Raw genomic sequence first — 19,682 nt, forward strand, 5'->3', positions numbered from 1 at the left:
TCCATCTGCTTCGCAAGTCAGCGAAAACCGAGAGTCTCCGTACAGCCGACGTCACAACTTTTTTTCAAAATGACGGCCTCCATGATTTCTGGAAGCATCACATTTTTTCCCTCAGCATAAACAGTTATTTGCTTTAAAAAGCATTGGACAAGCCATAACTCTTAAAATTTACGTAAGCCTCAAGCCAAACCACTTCTTGTCCCCTTTAAGGTTTTATGACAATAAAATTTATTATATACTTTTCTATTCTATTCTGTTCTGTACACACATAACCACACACACACACACACACAACACCACATCCGCATGGACATACACACTTATCTCTCTTTCATACTGTCCGAGTACTCCCCTTCATATCAAGGTTGACAATATCAACAGAAACTACAAATCAAGATGCGGTCAAAGATTATTAATTTTATCACGTTGGCGAAGCAATTATACCTTTGTTATCGTCATGACACATGTGGCTCATATGTCACTGTAGACGTGTTTCAGTCACGGATATGAATATGCATCTCTTTCCCACTTACAGCTGACTCATGCCTCAGCTATGCCGAAATCCTTCTGTTTCTATGAAAACTGTCATCGCTTGGGGCAGTTTGTGATTGGCCGTTGATCCTGGCTTGATGTGTGTCAGCCAGTTGAGTTAGTAAGGAGAAAGGGAGAGAGACAGAGATGGGGGAGGGACACGTACAGAGAGACACAGAGGGAGGAACACGCAGAGAGAGAGAGAGAGAGAGAGATAAGTCTTTATTGGTAATAGCTGATTTGGCTTTTATGCCAGCGAGGTTAACAATCGAACAATAAACGATGCGCTGATAAAGTACAACTCCCCCCCCCCCCCCACCCCCGGCCCCCACCAGCAAACAGAGAGATAGAGAGAGACGAACACAGAGATACGGATTTATTCATTAGGCCATAGCTCCTATGAAGCGATAAACAAAAACATCTGTTGCGTCGCTTGTGCTTGAATGAACATGAAGAAAAGATCATAGCAATTACAATAGCACAACATGAAGTTGAAATTTTTCTGAATGCTTTATGCAGGAAGCACAGAGAGACAGAAAGAGAGAGTGACATGCACGGAGATAGAGGGGGCTGGAGGGGCACGGGCAGAGAGACAGAGAGAGGAGGGTAGGCTGGTGGGAGCAGGGGAATAATGGGATACCGTCATCGGCCAGTTCTCTTCCTTGCTGTCCCCCACAGAGACCCCAACTGATGTGCAGCGGGTGCCTGAATGGCTCAGCCTGTATAAATGCGTTGTTCTTCGTTTTCATCTACATTTTCAGTGTGACAGTCTTCCGCTTGTAACATTTTGATGTTAGCAGCAGTGAAACGCTTGTCATTGTCGCTTCTTCTTCTTTCTTTTGGACTCAAGTCGACTGAAAAATCACAAGTTGTGACAACAGTTTATCATACGATCGGCTGTGTTGTAAATAAATTGATGTGAATTGAGTTCTTGTGGGTTTTTGTTTTTTGTTTTTTTTGGTCTTTTTTCTTTTTCCTTTCTTTTTTTTTTTGGGGGGGGGGGGGTCTTTTTTTTTCTTTTCTTTTTTTGACTTCTGACCCCTTTTTATCTCTTCCAGCAAGAATAGAAAGCTGTTTTGCATCTGCCTCTGTTAGTCTTTCTGTCTCGGAAGTTGAATGTTGCTGTTTGTGATCTGTGATAGAGAGAGGGAGGGAGGGTGGGGAAGGGGGGGTGGGGGGTGGGGGGGGTCGGAGATGAAAAAGTCGCATTTATGTCTCACCCAGTCCTTGAACAGCAGACTTGATTATAACACACATACATAGTAATGTATACTTACAACACACACACACACACACACACACACACACACCGAACATCTGTTTCCTTTCTTACAGCTTTGTCCCATCTCATGGAGTGTCACGGTGAGAGAAGACCTGGTGTTGTCGATAAAGATGTTTTAACACACATATGAAGAGATACTGCCTCTGCTATTACCTGGTCCTTTGATACAAATTACAATGTTTTAACACACATTTGAAGAGATACTGCCTCTACTATTACCTGGTCCTTTGATACAAATTACAATGTAAAACTGTGACCTAATACTGAAGTGCTTGTTTCTATTATTTTTTTTTTTTTTTAACAAATTAAGTACGCTTAAATGTGCAAACATGCGCGTGCGTGACACACACACTCTCTCTCTCTCTTTCTCTCTCTCTCACACACACTCTCTCTTCTCAAACACACACACACACACACACACACACCTATCGATCGATATGATCTGTATACAGATAACAGTCCATGTACCTTTTAATGTCTTGATCCACGACCAGAAATTCCATACATAGTGTTGACACTAAAGATAACTATATGTACCGTTTAATGAGTGGATCGCCGGCAAGAAATGATATATATATATATATGCATATATATAGTGTTGAAACTTCAGAACAGTGCACGTACCGTTCAAGGATCAAGGTCTGAATGCAGTGTTGACACTTAAGACAACAGAACAAGTGCCTTTTAATATATCCATCCCCGACAAGACGTTCTATGTACAATGTTGACACTCAACGCACCAGGCGTATAAATGTCGAACCTTTGGTGTTGTGATGACATATCATGACGTTTACGTCACTGTTATTTTAACTACGACTGTTTGACTGATGCTTCATTCAAGTACGCTACATCTACCCACACATACGTGAGTCATCGCTCAGTTATTGGGAAACCCATATTTAGGAAAACTGCCTTTCCCTCCAGTGCTTTTTACATTTTGTATGAGAAGAAAGGAAGATAGGGAAAGGAGGTGAGAGAGAGAGAAATAGAGTCGGGGAAGAAGGAGGGAGTGTGGGACGGTCATGGAAGTTGGGGAAGGGGGGATACTGGGGGCGGAGACAGAAAGATAGAAATTTACTGCACAATAATTTGTGCATATTCACACACACACACACACACACACACACACACACACACAATTCTCTCTCTCTCTCTCTCTCTCTCTCTCTCTCTCTCTCTCTCTGTAGAACCATATATTGAAATTACAATGAACAGATATGTCAAATGTGCTTTAACAAAACTGATATTTGGTGTCTCAGACATTCCTTGTCATGGTTATAGATTTAGTGATAGAAGAGTTGACTCTGATTTGTCGTTCATGTCATTACTGCAAGGAAGATGAAATTCACTTATGTTTTGTTGTCCTGTTTTGTATGATTTGAGGATGAAATATATTCAGGCTAAATATTTTCGTAATCCATGTCGTTTTAGATATAATTTGCTTATGTCCACCAGGAATGAGATTGTACTATCTAACCTGGCGTTCTACGTTTATAAAGCTTTGGAACGATTACCTATGGTCGCAGCTTAGTGTATACGCAAGCAGAAGATCAAATACGCACGTTAAAGATCCTGTAATCCATCTCAGCGTTCGGTGGGTTATGGAAACAAGAACATATCCAGCATATACCCCCCCCCCAGAAAGCGGAGTATGGCTGCCTATATGGGGTAAAAACGGTCATACACGTAAAAGCTCACTTGCGTGCATACGAGTGAACCGGGAGTTGCAGCTCACGAACACAGAAGTATTCATCCATTGACAAGTTGATGTTGGCTCATAAAATGGGTCCTTCAAATTCAGTTCAGTGTCCTTGTACATTAAAATTTGTCTGTATGTCTGTCCGCCTCTCTCTCTCTCTGTTTGCGCACCACCACCCCTCTTCTTTCAGCTCTCCCTACTCCTCTGTGTCCGTCTGTCTCGCTGAAATGCATAGTGAGACGGAAGGAAATAGATTTTGGCGTTGATTTTCAAGCCCCGTCTGTTAGAAACTGTCAAGATGCGATACCTTGATCGCAGTGGTCGCTTGACCCATGACCAATTTTGGCACTTGTCATTTGTCATCTGTCAGTCATCGAAGGGTCGATTTCGCTCGCACAAACATCCTTAACTGTTTCCTCTGCGGTTTCCGCGCGTACAGGTAATATTAATAGATAATATATGCGCACGCAAACTGACGGGAAAACAGGGTCAGCGCCACCGTGCTTTATATGCGATATGTGCACATGCAACGCAGGCAAGCACTTATGTATACGCATGTGCGCGCGAACACATACACACAAGCACGCACACATATACACACATGCATGAGCGCGCGCATGAAAACTCGCACCTCCTTCCTCCCCTTCTCCACACACACGTATGGTGCAAGCTCGCAAGCGCATAGATAAAAGTTCGAAGAGGAAGTGATGAGAAAGAGGAAGAGAGAGAAGGAAAAATCCTAGTGAGTACCGTATCAGTTTTCCCATTTTCTCCCAGTGTGTGACAGTTTTTGCATGTCGGAGGGTGAAGGGGCAGGGGTGTCAGGAGATGTGAGACGTTTGGTTGATTCGACACCGTCCTTTCTCTTCCTCCAGCACCCCCTCCCCCTCCCCATCCCTCGTCCCCTTCATGCCCCCCTCTCTCCCCCTCACACCCACTCACCTTAGTGATGTGCCGAACGACTGGAGGAACCCCCGAGTGATGTTAGGATCGATAGAAAAGTCCTCAGGAAAGATTCCGTTCGATCAGTCATACTCGTTTTCGAGCGTAAACCCGTGGTTAATTTCTCCGTGCACATGAAGACAGACCACTAACGAAAGAGGCTCCGGGGTGGAGTTAGGGTTAGGGGTGTAGACTCACCTGACCGAAGCTCAGCCTGTACGAAATATTTGTTAATGTCAGTTTTTGTGTGTGTGTTTTGTTTCTTTAAGGAAACCACTGTTGTGTGAGGGGTGGGGAAAGGTGGGGGTTGTTGAGATGATCATGATGGGTCGGTAAAGCAGGGTCCGTTGCGGCATATATCGTCACCTTTCACATTGTTGTCGCCGGCATATCGCACGCACACACACACACACACACGCACGCACGCACGCACACACATGCACGCACGCACGCACACACACACAAACTCTCTGGTTCAGCACAGCAATCGAGGAGGGGGAGTATCGGGCCGAGCTGCCCTCCACCTCCCCCAAGTACCCATACAGAACAGACTAACTGACCAATAGCCACACCGGAGTTAGTTACAACCCATCGACTGTACTTTTAACGATCGACTCAAACCTCTGGGTGAGGAGTCGTGACATAACTTTTACGACCCCAACCTAGCGTCGTTGAAAGGCTGTTAGTCCACCAGTCGCAGATAAAAATGGGCGTGCACACACACACACACACACACATACACGCACACAAATTCGCAAGCATGCACGCACACTCACCCACACACATGCAATTCACTCACGCCAAATACGCCCGCATGTATACCCCCCCCCCCCCCCCCTCGACCCACACATACAGATCGCTTTTAACAAGCACATACTGTCAATAATATATGCCCCAACAAGGTCCCTTAAAGTTGGACGAATGTTAAAAAGCCGTTGTCTTTATCATTGTCCTAAAGGGGAGACACCGGTATCGTGTTCTGCCGGTTTGCACTCATGGGAGTTCGAGCATCGTGAAACTAAGATAAAACAGAATAAAAAGAATAGCGTTGAAAATCAATTATCATATTCTTGTAACAAATTCTATGCAGATGAAGATGGGAGTACTCCAAGATAATAAGTGTTATTTCTGCAAGGATAAGAAAGATACAATTCTACATTATATATGGGAGTGTAACCATGTACATTCTTTCTGGACAGAATTTGTAAGATGATTAAAAGAAAGGTGTATACATTATGACAGACTTACCCTTAATGGTGTACTGGTGCTTTTTGTACATAACATAATAAAAACTTGTGTTTGTTTCTCGTGTATTTTTTTTATTGATAGCCAAATTCCATGTACACAAATGTAGAATCAACAAAATAAAACCAACATTACAAATGTTTGTAAAAGATCTCAAGCAGGCATATGAAGTAGACAAGTATGCTTTTAACTTTACTATGGAACATAACGAATTTGTGCAAAAATGATCTCTATATACATGTTTAGTACAATATTGTCATATGACACCATGGAAATATGTTACTGAATATGTATTGTCTTGCTTACATTATGTTGTTGTGGACTTGTCAGTATTTAGAACATCGTTATGTCTTTACCCTGTACCTTCTAATGCGCAGAGTATATAAATTTTGTATCTGTAAACCTTTGTCTAAGTAAAAAAATGTTGGAAGAAGAAGAATAAAAGAATAGCGTGGCCCAGGCCTTCATTTTTCTCTGCGCGTTTTCTGGGTTTCGTTATGGCTAAGCACCCAAATAAGACAGCGGGAAAGGTAGGATGTAGTTTGACGCTGTGGGTCAGGGCAGTTATTATGTCAAGGGCCGGTTTGCTTGCCATTCAGATCTGCCCGATGTCTCATTCTACCTACACGGATTAGGTCAGAGAATGTCACTGAATGTAATATGTAATTTATGTAAGTTATTCTTTTTCAGTCCCCACGTGTCGTCCCAACCAACGCCTTCCACTGACTAATGCCCCCCCCCCCCCCCCCCCCGGCGCCCCCGCCCCCCCTACTCCGCACCCTCTCCTTCACCATCCCTTCCCCGTGTCCCCCCCACTCCTGCCTCCAAGCCCCACACATATACCCATGTTTCTCACCCTGCTGGCTGTATGATCCGTCCATAACATGATTATGGAGTCCTGTTACCATAGTTACACCACTTTCTCTCCTTCCTTCTCCCCTTCAGTCCATGATTCCAAGTCCTCATCCCAGCTGTCCGCTCTTTAATTGACGAGTCCATTTCTCTGTCACACACAAACACTGATCTGTCTGCGTCTCTGTTTTTGACTCTCTCCGTCTCTCAGGTTCTGCCTAACCTCCTCGACTATCTCTTTCCCCCACTCTCTGCCTCCTTTCTCCCTTCACACCCCCAATTCTCTCTCTCTCTCTCTCTCTCTCTCTCTCTCTCTCTCTCTCTCTCTCTCTCCACCTCCTCCCTCTCTCGTTCTCTCCCCCCCTTCCACCTCTCTAGACCCCCTTTCTGTTTCCTCATTCTGTTCACTGTCACTTCTCTCTCTCTCTCTACTTCGTTTGATGTGTGTGTGTGTGTGTGTGTGTGTGTGTGTGTGTGTGTGTGTGTGTGTGTGTGTGTGTGTGAATCCAAAACAAAAACAAAAAACAAAAAAAGTTGCGAGAAGCTGGTAGTTCCTTTTAAACATTCGAGTTCGAGTTCTCTCCCCGCCCCCTCTCTCTTTCTCCCCTCTCTGTCCTCACTGTCTCTTCACCCTCCAAGCCATCCTCCTTCCCGCACCCCACATCCCCATCCCCAGACCACCCTCCCTCAAAGAATGGAAAATAACGGCATAATGACCTGTTTCCATGGCAATGCCATTTTTTAGGTGGGCCATGTCGTCACGGGTCCCCCTGTCACTCACTTCGGGAGCCCCTAGGGGGAGGGGGTAGTGGTTGTGGTGGCGAGGACAATCATTTCTGGCATTTGACTGGGAACCGTGCTGCCTTGTCACTCTGTCCCTGTCCCCCTTTGTACTACCGGGGGCAGGGTGAAGAGGGGAAGGGTTGGGAGAGGTGAGCTGATATGGGGTTGGACAGGGTTGGCGCGTGATGGGTCTGGGTGTTATTAACTCTCAACTAGGCCGTAAGTATGCACGCCCTTTTGATGTGTGTGTGTGTGTGTGTGTGTTTGTGTGTTGCAGTGCTTTTTTGCCACAACAAATTAGAAAAAATCTGTGTGAAAATCGGGCAGCTCTCCTGAGGGAGAGCGCATCGCTACACTGAGAGCACCTCCACCCCCACCCCCCTTTTTTTTGGGGGGGGGAGGGGGGTATTTTTTTCTGCCTGCAATTTTATTTGTTTTCCTATTGAAGCTGATTTTTTTTTTTTTTTTTTCTATTTTTGTTTACAGATTTTTCTTAGGGACAACCCTTTTATTGCCGTGGGTTCTTTTACGTGTGGTAAGTGCATGCTGCATACATGACCTCGGTTTATTGTCTCATCCGAATGACAAGCGTCGAGATTACTCAAGGTCGAGTGGAGGGGGAGCAAGAAAATACTGGTGACCGTGGGATTCGAATCAGTGCTCTGAGATTCTCTTGCTTCCTAGGCGCGCGTGCACATGTTTGTGTGTGTGCGTGTTGTTATTGTTACTTGGTATTGGCTGCCGACAGAAACCTATTATCGTATGTGGAAAATGACATTATGATTGATACTACTACTACTACTACTTCTACTGGTAGCAATAGGAGTATGAGTATTCTTAGGAGTATTGTTGTTATTGTTATGACAGAAATATTGGTGACTGGGCTGAAGTTATTGTAATACACGCTAGTTTCTTTTTTCTTTTCTTTTTTTTTCTTTTTTTTTTTTTTATAATAGAAAGGGGTATGGGACGTCAATCTCACATCCAAGACTATCTCAGCAAGCCAGCACTCGAGGTCTGGTGAAGGGAGAGGTAGCAATATCAAGGGAATCAAATGCTTGTAACTTCGTTACGGTCAAGTTTCATAGACACCCACCTCAGTTGGGTATATAGACCTTGTTCGTTAGAAAACCGGAAGTCAGTGAAAAGTTCACCCCCTTCACCTTGGGACGTCCGGATAAGGCAACATGGTGACTCTGTCCGCTGAAACTGAAAGTGCGCTTGAATCCATGAAAGTTAAAGAACCGAAAGATTATTTTAAAAAAAAGAACGGACAACTGATAAGTAGCGCGAAAGTTGAACTTGTTCGTCCTGCAAAGATTTTCAATTGTCGCGGAACCAGAAACAAGAAGGCGAAGTCAAGTCAGTTTCTGCTGTCACAGAGACAGTTCTGCTGTCACAGCGACACAAACCTCCCGCAGATTTTTAACAACCGAGTTGAAGAAAAAAAAAAGTATCGCTCCTGTGTGTGACCCATTCATTCAGAATGTATATACATTCTAGCATTTCATGTTGTTGCTACATAGTATGAGTGAGTGAGTGTGTGTGTGTGTGTGTGTTTGGGCCTTCTAAAAACAGATTTCATACTTGAAAAAATGGCCATTGCTGTTCCAATGAATTTGATCTTTTTCCGGCTTTTCTATCACATGACTTTTTTTTCTTGGAGTAGCTTTAATACATATTGTGGGGAGGAGAGTGTTGGAGTTGAACATGGAAATCTGTGGGGAAATGAGTGGTGCAGTTTGGCATGGAAATTGTGTGGAGAAAGTGGTGGAGCTGTGCATGGAATTTGATTAAAGATAATAATCATCAAAACTGATTCATGTGTGTTTCATCACAGTTGCATTGATGATTAACTGCAAGTAAAGAATGATTTCATCTTATGGTGTAGCATGCATGCATATGTGCATACAGTATTCACTCATTCATCATTACAAGTGACATGCATGCATTGATAAGTCTGGTACAATCAGCTGGCCTGTTTGCCCAAAATGGATATGTCTGTACTTTCACCATGTTAGAATATGTATTCTTTTATGGAAACCTGTGAGTTCATTGTATCTGACAACTGGCCAAAGGATTAACACATACATACCAGTTTTCTCTTTGATGCCATTTTTTAGAAACTGGTAGTGCTGTAAATTCTTAGTGTAAATATTTGCATTTATTTATCATTATGAAGAAAATCACTTTGATTAGATATTTTCTTTTATTTTTTATTGTTATTTTTTGTATCATTCATTCATACCTAAATGCTAAACAATGAACAATTGTCTAAACAATTTGAGTTATTTATGATGTGAGCACCATTTAGTTTTGGATGTTGTGTGTGTGTGTGTGTGTGTGTGTGTGTGAGAGAGAGAGAGAGAGAGAGAGAGAGACACCCCCTTCAGTCAAAATTTTGTGACAAAAGTCTTCAAGGCCCTAATAAGTCATCTTTCACTGTGTCATCAGTGTCAGATTGGTGTAAAGGGGGAAGCAAAGCTGCTAGATCATTACATATTTTCACATATAAATTTGTTAAATTTTGTAAAATTACTCAGTTTACTGTCAGCAGCATTGGTTTCCACTGCTGATGCAGAAGTAGCAGTGATGTCTTCTTGGCCTTGCACATCTGACAGCTGTGACAAAAAAAAGAAAAGAAAAGAATATATAATTATAGCTTGAATGTTATGACATTTGTTTTAGTTACACATTTTCAGTCAAACTCCATACAACCCCCAAAATGTGTCAGATCTATTCACTGCATTACGCATGTGCAGAATCTCAAGCCAGTGAGTTGTTTATATTTGCAACAATAACTATGCTTTATCTATCTATCTGTCTATCTATCTATCAATCACTGTGTGTGTGTGTGTTTGTGTGTGTGTGTGTGTGTGTGTGTGTGTGTGTAAACATTCACATTGCCTGTGGAAGTAGCAAGGATCTCACTGTCTCAGTATCATTGTCACAGCGCTTTCTGAAAATGTGCAAGCATTTCCACTTGAAAGAAGTATGTGCTGACAAATGTTGTATAGTGGAAATTCTTTGTAGTGTTTGTTTCTGGGGTACACTAGTCGGTTTTGTACTATGTGTCAGAGATGCATATATCTGTGCTGAATAAATATCACAGCTAAGAATGTGACCAAAAAACAAACAAACCACAGCTAATAATGTGACCAAAAAAAGAAACAAACAAACACACACAAAAAAATCCAGTTGAATGATACAACATTGGTGACTGGAAGCTGAAAAAGACCGACCAGCTGGTGTACGGTAATTCTCCGTTTTAAAGGTTAATTTGTGCTTTTGGATTAAAACATTAGGCAGATAAGTGTGTGAGAAATGAAGACAGTATAATTATCCCTCTTTGAGAAATCAGACCCAAAACATTCTTAGGCTTGGCTGTTGAACTGAAACAAATATATTTTGAAACATAAAAAATAAAAAATAAAAATTAATATTCGATTTAAAAATGTCACACACCGTGCTTGTTTTGAAGACCTTGTTCGTAAAAAGTGAAGGAATATCATCGCCACTGAGGGTGCGGGTCTTTTCAGTTCACGAAGTGATTCTGAGCTCGCCACGCTCTTTGCAATCGGTTCGTGGCTGGTATTCGTTGCGATGTCACCTTTTTTTCTTTGAAGTTCGAACAGCACATACACAGTACTTATTTCCTCCCGTTTTCTACAGACCCATTGTGAAGCATTTTCACAAGTACAATCGACGAACACGCAACTTTCGCTTTTAGAGACTCCCCACGAATTCTGTTTCCGGCTTTATCAAGGGCAAACTACTCTAATTTTTTTTTTTTTTTTTTTTTTTTCTAACGAGCAAGGTCTATAGCCCACACGCACGCGGATAACCATTCCAGGAGAGGGGTGGGGATGGCGGGAAACGGCCTCTCTTCCTTGCTCTGTCGAGCTGGCCCACCGGTACGGTTACAGTTTCTCAGTGGCTGATTTATTTGTTTATATTTATTTTCGCAAGTGAAATGAATAGAGACAGTCTAAAGGAATCTGAGGAGATAAGTCTTTAAGAGGCGTGGTGCTGACTACCATGTCAGCGCTTAGTTGTCTTAATTTCAGTAGTTTTCAGAACCTGTTCTTATTGACGCTATGTGCGGGGAACTGTAAGCCACAGTTTCAACAGACGAGTTAACGATTTTCATAGGGACAGTTCAGAAGATGTGATGTTCAGTTTAGCCGTGTGAGCCGGGTCAGGCACACGTGCACACACACACACACACACACACACGCGCGCGCGCGCACGCGCAGCCCCCCCCCCCCCCCCCCCCCCCCCGTCTCTCCCTCTCTCTCTTATTCACCCACTCATTCGCTGACTCATTCACTGTTTATCTCGATGTGTCCGTCTTTGTTTCCCTTATGTATCTCGTTTATACAGACGTTGTCGCGTTTCCGAATCCGTTGTTTCCCCAAAGCCAGGAAAAGGTCAAAACATCCATAGATGTCCTAACATCTGCTTGCACGTTAAAACTGTCATTGTTGACAGGACTACCTGACTGATGGAAATGCGGTTTGCATTCCAGCTTACAACTTTCGGTTCCACAAAACTCAAATTCTTATTATGTGCAAATGAGTTCAAAGCTCATACTCTCTCTGTGTGTACTATATATATATATATATATATATATATATATATATATATATATATATATGCATATATACTGAGTATACATACACATAGAGAGAGAAAGAGGGAGGGGGGGGATGTTTTGGTCGTAAGGATCAGACGCGACTTTGAAAATTGGAGCTATATGTCGCGCGTCTGAATTTTGATCGAAAGATTAAGCTCGAAAGAACGTACAAGTCTGTTCTCGAGCACATTATTCTGAACTTTCCGGGGTGTTAGTTACTGGTTGCCACCCATCACACCACCCCCAAACCCCACTTCCTCCTTTTACCTTATGTCTATCTGTCTGTGTCTTTCTCTCTCTTTCTCAGTAAAAATGTAGATGCGTGTGTGAGAGAGAGAGCGCACGCGCTTGCGCCTTAAAACATTGTCGTTTTTCGAGAGAGAGAGAGAGAGAGAGAGAGAGAGAGAGATCTTCAATCATCAGTCTTCAAATTGGAAGGTCAGCCGTCATTACTATTAATGACCTGTGTGCGCAGAGGCGTCAAAAAAAAAAAAAGAAGAAGAAGAAAAAAGTCTATTATATAAACCTAATCAGAACCTAAGTAGACCTATCTTCCTACCGGAGAGGGTGACAGTGAGAAAGAACATGTATACATATTCCCTCCCACCGTCACTCGCAGCGTCCCTCCGGAGGATCCTAAAAGGGACTAAACTGTCATCTTGTTCAGCTCCCTCTTTAAAGCTACCAAAGAGGGAGCCTCTGCTGCTGTTGCAGGCAGGGAGTTCCAGGCGGGGATGGTTGATGGGAAAAAACTGTATTTATAAGGGTCAGAGGAGGAGCTAAGATGAGAGCATGTAATTCAGTTGTCAGCAGTGTGAATTCGGGTCAATGCTATTATATATTGTACTTGAAAAGGTAGACTTCCGGTTGATTGTAGGCTCATATCACTATTTTGTGGGCAACAATAGTTTGCTTTTTGGACAGATTCCTGCGTGATTATCTGCCAACAAATGTGATGCTGCAATGGTTTGAATGTACAGCTGGTTTGAAATGAAACCAGCCTTGTTTCCCAGCAAAGTGTATCTTGCAGTTTGCAAGTCAGTCAGTGAGTCAGACTCAGAGGGGATGAGGAGGGTTGGAAGAGGGGGGAGATGGAGGGGGAGAGTGGACAAGGAGGGTTGGGAGAGGAGAAGGGAGGGGGTGCTTGGAATGGAAATGGTCGTTTGAGTTTGTGACTGCAATGGCTTTTGTTCAGAATGCGGCAATTTCGCGGAGTGTCATAGACTCTCTCTCTCTCTCTCTCTCTCTCTCTGTGGCGGGGAGGAGGGCGTATGTTGGGTGAGCTGGCTATCAGCCTTTTTCTCCAGTGATATGTAATGATGAATGCTCCTCTCTCTCTCTCTCTGTTGTCACATTTTTATCCCCGTTAATCAACTTGTCATGAAATGAGGGGGGAGAGGGGCGGGAGGAGGTGGGAGAGTGGGGGTGTGTGAAGATGGAGGCTCTTGAAGAACCCCATGAAATCGACATTCCCCACACTTCAACTGAATCGATAACTGTACGCGATTTGCGTCATCTGTGAAGCCCGACAGGCGTCATCCAGGCGGTTAAGGTGCCGCATTGTTGACGCAGTTTTAGTCGATAGTTATGCAGGCCTAACTTTGTATTGACTGCTGACGGCTCACATAATGAACCCAATGCATGGTTTGCTGCCATCTCCGCTTTTCCTGTTTTCCTCGTCAGAGTTGTTAATCAGTGTGTGTTGACCCTCGCTGTGAACAAAGCCACTGATCTGAAAAAGATTTCTTCTGCATTTAGATCAGTGGAACAAAGCCCACCCCCACCCTCCAGCGGATCTGTGTATTTATGAATTTTAGTCATTGTTTGATAGCGAAGGCATAAGTTGTTTTAAACCATCCCATAACCCTGTCTTATTAGGAATGAGGGAAAGAGAGACAGGACACAAGGGCGAAATAATGGAATAGATTTCAAATGTGTGAATTAACTAGGATTTATATCATTTCCATTCGTAACTCCACACAAGTGCGCGCGGACTCTCTCTCTCTCTCTCCCTCTCTCTCTGTCTGTAACCCCCCCCCCCTCCCCCGGTCCCCCTTGTGTGTGTCTCTCTCACCCTGTTACTTTATCTCTCACTTCGTCTGTTTCTTTCTCACTCACGCATACACAACACAACACCCACACACACCCACACACACAACACACGCATACACCGTCACTCATCTCTCTCTCACGCGCGCGCGCGCACACACACATACACACACCACATACACACACACGCGCGCACGCACGTACTCATTCACGGTTCATTTTTGTTTCAACGTCTGTATCTTAAATGAAATTTACCACAGGAGAATATTTTGCTATTTAAAGTAGGCACATTATGAAAACAACGATAAACACGATTAAATAGAATTCAAATGCGCAGTGTATGTGGCAAAGGGAAAAATCAATGTGTTAAAAAACAACAACACTTTAGTGCATCATATGTCCAGAGAGAGAAAAATACGTCGAATGTGAACAGATATTGACAGTACGTTAGAACGTGTCGACATAGCAGTATGGTCAAACATACGCTAAAACACTGATTTGATGCCGAAACGTTTAATATGTCGAAAAACAACGACGACAACAACAACAAAACAACAACAACAACAACAACACACACACACACACACACACACAGACACACACACACACACACACACAGACACACACACACACACACACACACACACACACACACACACATATATATATATATATATATATATATATATAATAAAAGATATACATACATATACACACACACACATATATATATATATATATATATATATATATAAGAAGTGCACACACACAGAGTTTTACACACACACACACACACACACACACACACACATACATATATATATATATATATATATATATATATATATATATATATATATAATTATTTCCCAACAAAGGATATATATGTGCGTGTGTGTGTGTGTGTGTGTGCGCGCGCGCACTTCTTTGCGTGACAGTTTAGCCGTGTGAAATAAAAGAGGGTTGGGGGGAGGAAAAGAGAGGGTGGTATCCTAGTACATCAACTCCAGCAAGCCAGCAGCCACCAGTTTCCAAGTGCTGTTCAGCTCTGCACGGGCAGCAATGGTGAGGGTCCCATCTCTTTGGACACCATGGAAACGGAAGTCCCTTTTCTTTCCCCGTAGCGACAGAAAACAATGGGCGATCGTTGTGGCCCCCCGCGCCATCTCTTGTTCACCGACACATCAAACAACACTCACGTTGGAGCGTCGTCACCATGGAGACTTTTTAAGGCTGAATGGCTCTCTCTCTCTCTCTCTCTCTCTCTCTCTGCGTCTGTCTTTTTATGTCTTTTTGTTTTGTTTTGTCCAACATATTTTTTTGTCCATGTTTGTGGCAGTCAGTCATGCAGTCCCTCCCTCCTTCCCTCCCTTCCCCCTCCCTTTCTCTCCCTGTCTCCCTCTCTCTCTGTGTCTGTCTGTCTGTCTCTCTCCCCCCCCCCCCCCACCCCTCTTCCCCTGCATTTTTTCTTTCTCTTCCTATATTTATATCTGCTGTCCGTGACTCTGTATGCATCTGTCTCTTTCTTTCTATCTCTTGTCTCTATCTTTTTCTCATCGATTTCTCTCTTTCACTCCCTCTACCCAACCCACCCTTTCTTCTTTCAAAGTCTCTCTCTGTCTCATTCTGTCTCTGTCTCAGTCTCTCCCCCTCACACACACACACACACACACACACACACACACACATATATATATATATATATATTATGTATATATATATATATTTTTTTTTAATGTGTATATATATTTTATTACTTTTATTTTTTATTATTTTTATTTTTTATAAACGATGCATGAAACAAAAAGGAAAACGCCCGGTGTAAACGAATCCTTTTAATGATTTTTGCACATTACAAATATTGAATGCAGAGACTACATTTAATTGAAATTTGACATAAACATTGTCTTTTGCATTTCGCCTACCCATTCCTGAAAACATATTGAAAGCAGAGGAATGGACAGATTTTCAATGAGTTGGATAACCCCCATAATTCAGAACTTTATTACACAGTTAGTATGGAATGACTTAGTGACATGTGCATTGTAATCAAGGAAATATGTGCATTTTATTTCTTTATGTCTGTTTTCCTGTGTCTTCACATGTTTTATTTTTCTTACCTGATTGTTTTACTTTCACATGATGGATGTTTTGTATAGAAATCAAGGAAGGTTTTACGGGCTATTCATTTTCTGTTCTGTTTGAAGCAGTAAATAAAGTCCCATGATATTGATATTGAAGTGATCATGCATGCAAGATCTTTATATGCACCAACGAAACATAATTTCTCGTGTGTGTGTGTGTGTGTGTGTGTGTGTGTGCGCGCGCGCATGTGTGTTTTAATCAATTCTGATACACTTTTTGCTCGATTAGGTTGGAATGAAAAAAAAAAGAATTGGAAATTATGACTGTTCCGTGCTATTAAGACCAAGATCAAGATAACCCGGTCAAAGAAGCTGTTTCAAAAGTTTGCCACTTTTTGACTCACTTGTGTAAACAAAGTGAGTATGTTTTAACCCGGTGTTCGGTTGTCTGTGTGTGTCTGTGTGTCCGTGGTAAACTTTAACATTGACATTTTCTCTGCAACTACTTTGTCAGTTGACACCAAATTTGGCATAAAAATAGGAAAAATCCAGTTCTTTCCAGTCATCTTGTTTAAAACAATATTGCGCTTCTGGGATTGGCACAAAAAAAATAAAGAATGAAGCCTAATTATATGCAAACTGCATTTACTGTTATATTTATATTTTTTGTATTCTCTAAACTTGGCACTTTGATCTGATATTCTGACCCAACAGCTAGAGCAGTCATTATTATCATTTTTTGTTCAAAAAGGAACTTCTTTTGCTAAGCATGGAATTTTTATTTATTTTGCAAACGTTTTCGTGCAGATAGTAAAAAGGGGAAATTACTCTGTAATGCTAGTGGAGTTAATTTGCTTTAAACTGATCTTTCTCATCTTAAACATTACATTTTGAAACAAGAGAGGCAAGGCCTTCAAGACTCACTTGTGATGCACTTTAAAAAAAAAATCCAAGCTTTTTATGTATTGAGTATAATTTCAAAATGTAATGTTTAAGATGAGAAAGATCAGTTTAAAGCAAACTAAGTTCCCCAGCAGAGTAATTTCCCTTGTTCTGCTATCCACACCAAAACGTTTGCAATAAATAAAACTTCCATGCTTAGCAAAAGAAGTTCCTGTTTGAACAAAAAATGATAATAATGACAGATCCTTTGTTGGGTCGAATATCAGATCAAAGTGCCAAGTTTAGAGAATACAAAAAATATAAATATAACAGTAAATGCATTATACTCAATACATAAAAACTTGGATTTTTTTTAAAGTGTATCACAAGTGAGTCTTGAAGGCCTTGCCTTTCTTGTCTTTCCTGATTTGGAAAACGGCCGAGATTGCAGCAGTTATTGCACTCTTTGGACTGAATCCTCCTACATCTCTCTCTTTCTGTCTGTCTGCACCACCCACTCCCCCTTCACCCCCCCTCCCCTCTCACTCTCTCTGTGCCTTTCTCCATCTCATTTTTGTATGCGTCTGCATCCGCCTTTTTCTCTGTCTCTCTACATCTATCTGTCTGTGTCTGCTTGTCTCTCTGTCTGTTTACCTGTCTGCCTCTGTGGCTTTCTCTGCTAATTTCTCTGTGTCTCTACCTGTGCCTTCCTCCGTCTCAATGTCTCTGTCTCTGTATATGTCTCTCCCTTTCTCCACCTTTCTATGTATCTTTTTGTTTCTCCCTCTTCCTTCCCATTGTAATCTGTGTCTCATTCACGAATGAAGCACAGTAATCGTATGTTGACGTGTTCCAGAGGAAGGCTAGTGGAATGGGTGGTCATGGCCTTAAAACGAAAGAAACTAGACGCTATCTGTGCCCACTTGAAGAAGACCAGCGCCGTGGACGTGAACGCTACCACCCAGAACGGCGTCAACGGTGACGTACCCTTTGCCAATGGCGCGGCGCCCAAGGACGTGGCCAAGCCGGCCTCCACCACCAACAACAACGAGGAGACTGCCGCTGACCTGAACGAAACGACTCCACCAGATCCTCATCCTTCCAACGACAGTGACTGGCCACAAGTGACTTCTTCTGATGGAGGGCTTTGCTTTCAGCATTCTTCTTCGGAAGGAAAGTCTCCCTGCGTCGTCACTACACCAGACGGAAGCTCAACCATTTTGGTCAGTTCCACTGCTGATGTTTCGGTCCTCAGTTGTGAGCCAGAAAACGGTTCTTCAGTTCCATTGCCTCTTGCCAGTGCCTCTAGTAGTGGGCTGTCTGGCTCTGGACGACGAAAGAGTCGCAAGGCAGCCAAGCCGAGGTTGGTGTTTCAAGCCCCAGAACAGTTTGACAGTGGTGAAGACGAGATTCACGACACGGATGAAGTGTTCAGCAGGGTCGACAGTGTAGAGTCCTCACTGGCAACGAAGGAAGCCAACGGTTTGCACTCAACAGAAAGACTCACTATTGACTCGCTCAGAGATGCGCGGTCTCCTCCTCCTCTTCCTTCAGGTTTTGCCACTCAGTATTCGCTCCAGAAGCCACCACCCCAGCCGCGGCAGCAGCAGAATGAAAGTATTGGGTCGTTGGCCAGTCTTTCCCCCTCTAGTTCCCCATCCGGCTCAAACCTCAGCAGTGTCCCACTCGACCTGTCCACTTCCAGGACCTCGGACCAGTCAGAGAACCATTCCGCTGACGCGTCCTTTTTCCACAACGAAGACGACGACACCGACAATGTGTCCACGTCCACCCGTCCGTCCACGGCGGTGTCCTCTCCGGCTCCTGCTCAAGCTGCCCCCATGGCCGTGTCGGCAGAGGCCGAAGGACTCGCTGACTACGCTGCCAACACCATGAACGAACTTCTCAGCATCTACGGGTTTGGAGCGGCAGGTGTGGAGGGAGGTGATAGGCAGGGGGTGTCCAAGCAGCAGGACCTCTCCCTTCTCAGCCCCCAGACGCCCACTGCGACCGGTACAGGAAAAGTCCGGCCCGTACCCCCTGCTCACCAGGGAGGTGGAAGTGGAGGTGTCAAGGCCAAACCTATGTACCATAGTCAGGCCCTGCAGAATGCTCTGTTGTCTGTCACTGACAGCCTGTCCCAAAGTGAAGGTGAGTCGTTTGGTGGTGGTCGTTTGTGTGGTCCCTAATAACAATCTTTGTCACAATAGGAAGGAACGTAAATATAATTTTGGTGAAAGTCCGGTATTATATCCCGAATTAACGGCGTTTTTGAGCGACGTGAGTCAGTTATTACGATGCCATTTTTATCAACCTTTTATTTATTTATTTATTTATTTGTTTTTTGTTGGTTTTTTTAATGCTATTTCTGTCAGTCTTTTTCTTTTTAAAAATTTTGTTTTTAAGGTTTTAGACATAAACTGTCTTTTGCACTTCTGTCTTGCTAATCTCATCCGTTCCTGCTTGGAATTGTGAAATTATGACAAACAGCTGCTGAAGAGGTCATGGAATGTATTTTTGTGAAATTACTCAATTTTTAATGGCACTAACAGATTTAATACATCACTGAAGTGAAAATAGCTCAATTTGCCTCATAATTCTTCTTCCCATGCCGTTTACTTATTCAGAACAGATTGTCGTTAGAAAGACCATACACGTTCTCATTGTTGTTTGTTGATTCCTGTGAAGCTCGTCTTG

General features: G+C 43.0%; 1 protein-coding gene across 1 annotated transcript in view; it reads left to right on the forward strand.

The window, feature by feature from the left end:
- LOC143287530 (zinc finger protein castor homolog 1-like) overlaps positions 1–19,682 on the forward strand; it is a 102,760-nt gene that overhangs the window by 23,572 nt on the left and 59,506 nt on the right. Inside the window, exon 2 of the mRNA XM_076595579.1 lies at positions 17,842–19,136. Coding sequence (XP_076451694.1) covers positions 17,867–19,136 — 1,270 coding nt within the window. The 5' untranslated portion in view covers positions 17,842–17,866. The remainder of the gene's footprint in view (positions 1–17,841; positions 19,137–19,682) is intronic.

The sequence above is a fragment of the Babylonia areolata genome, chromosome 11 (assembly GCF_041734735.1).
Source record: "Babylonia areolata isolate BAREFJ2019XMU chromosome 11, ASM4173473v1, whole genome shotgun sequence".
Lineage (NCBI taxonomy): Eukaryota > Metazoa > Mollusca > Gastropoda > Neogastropoda > Buccinidae > Babylonia > Babylonia areolata.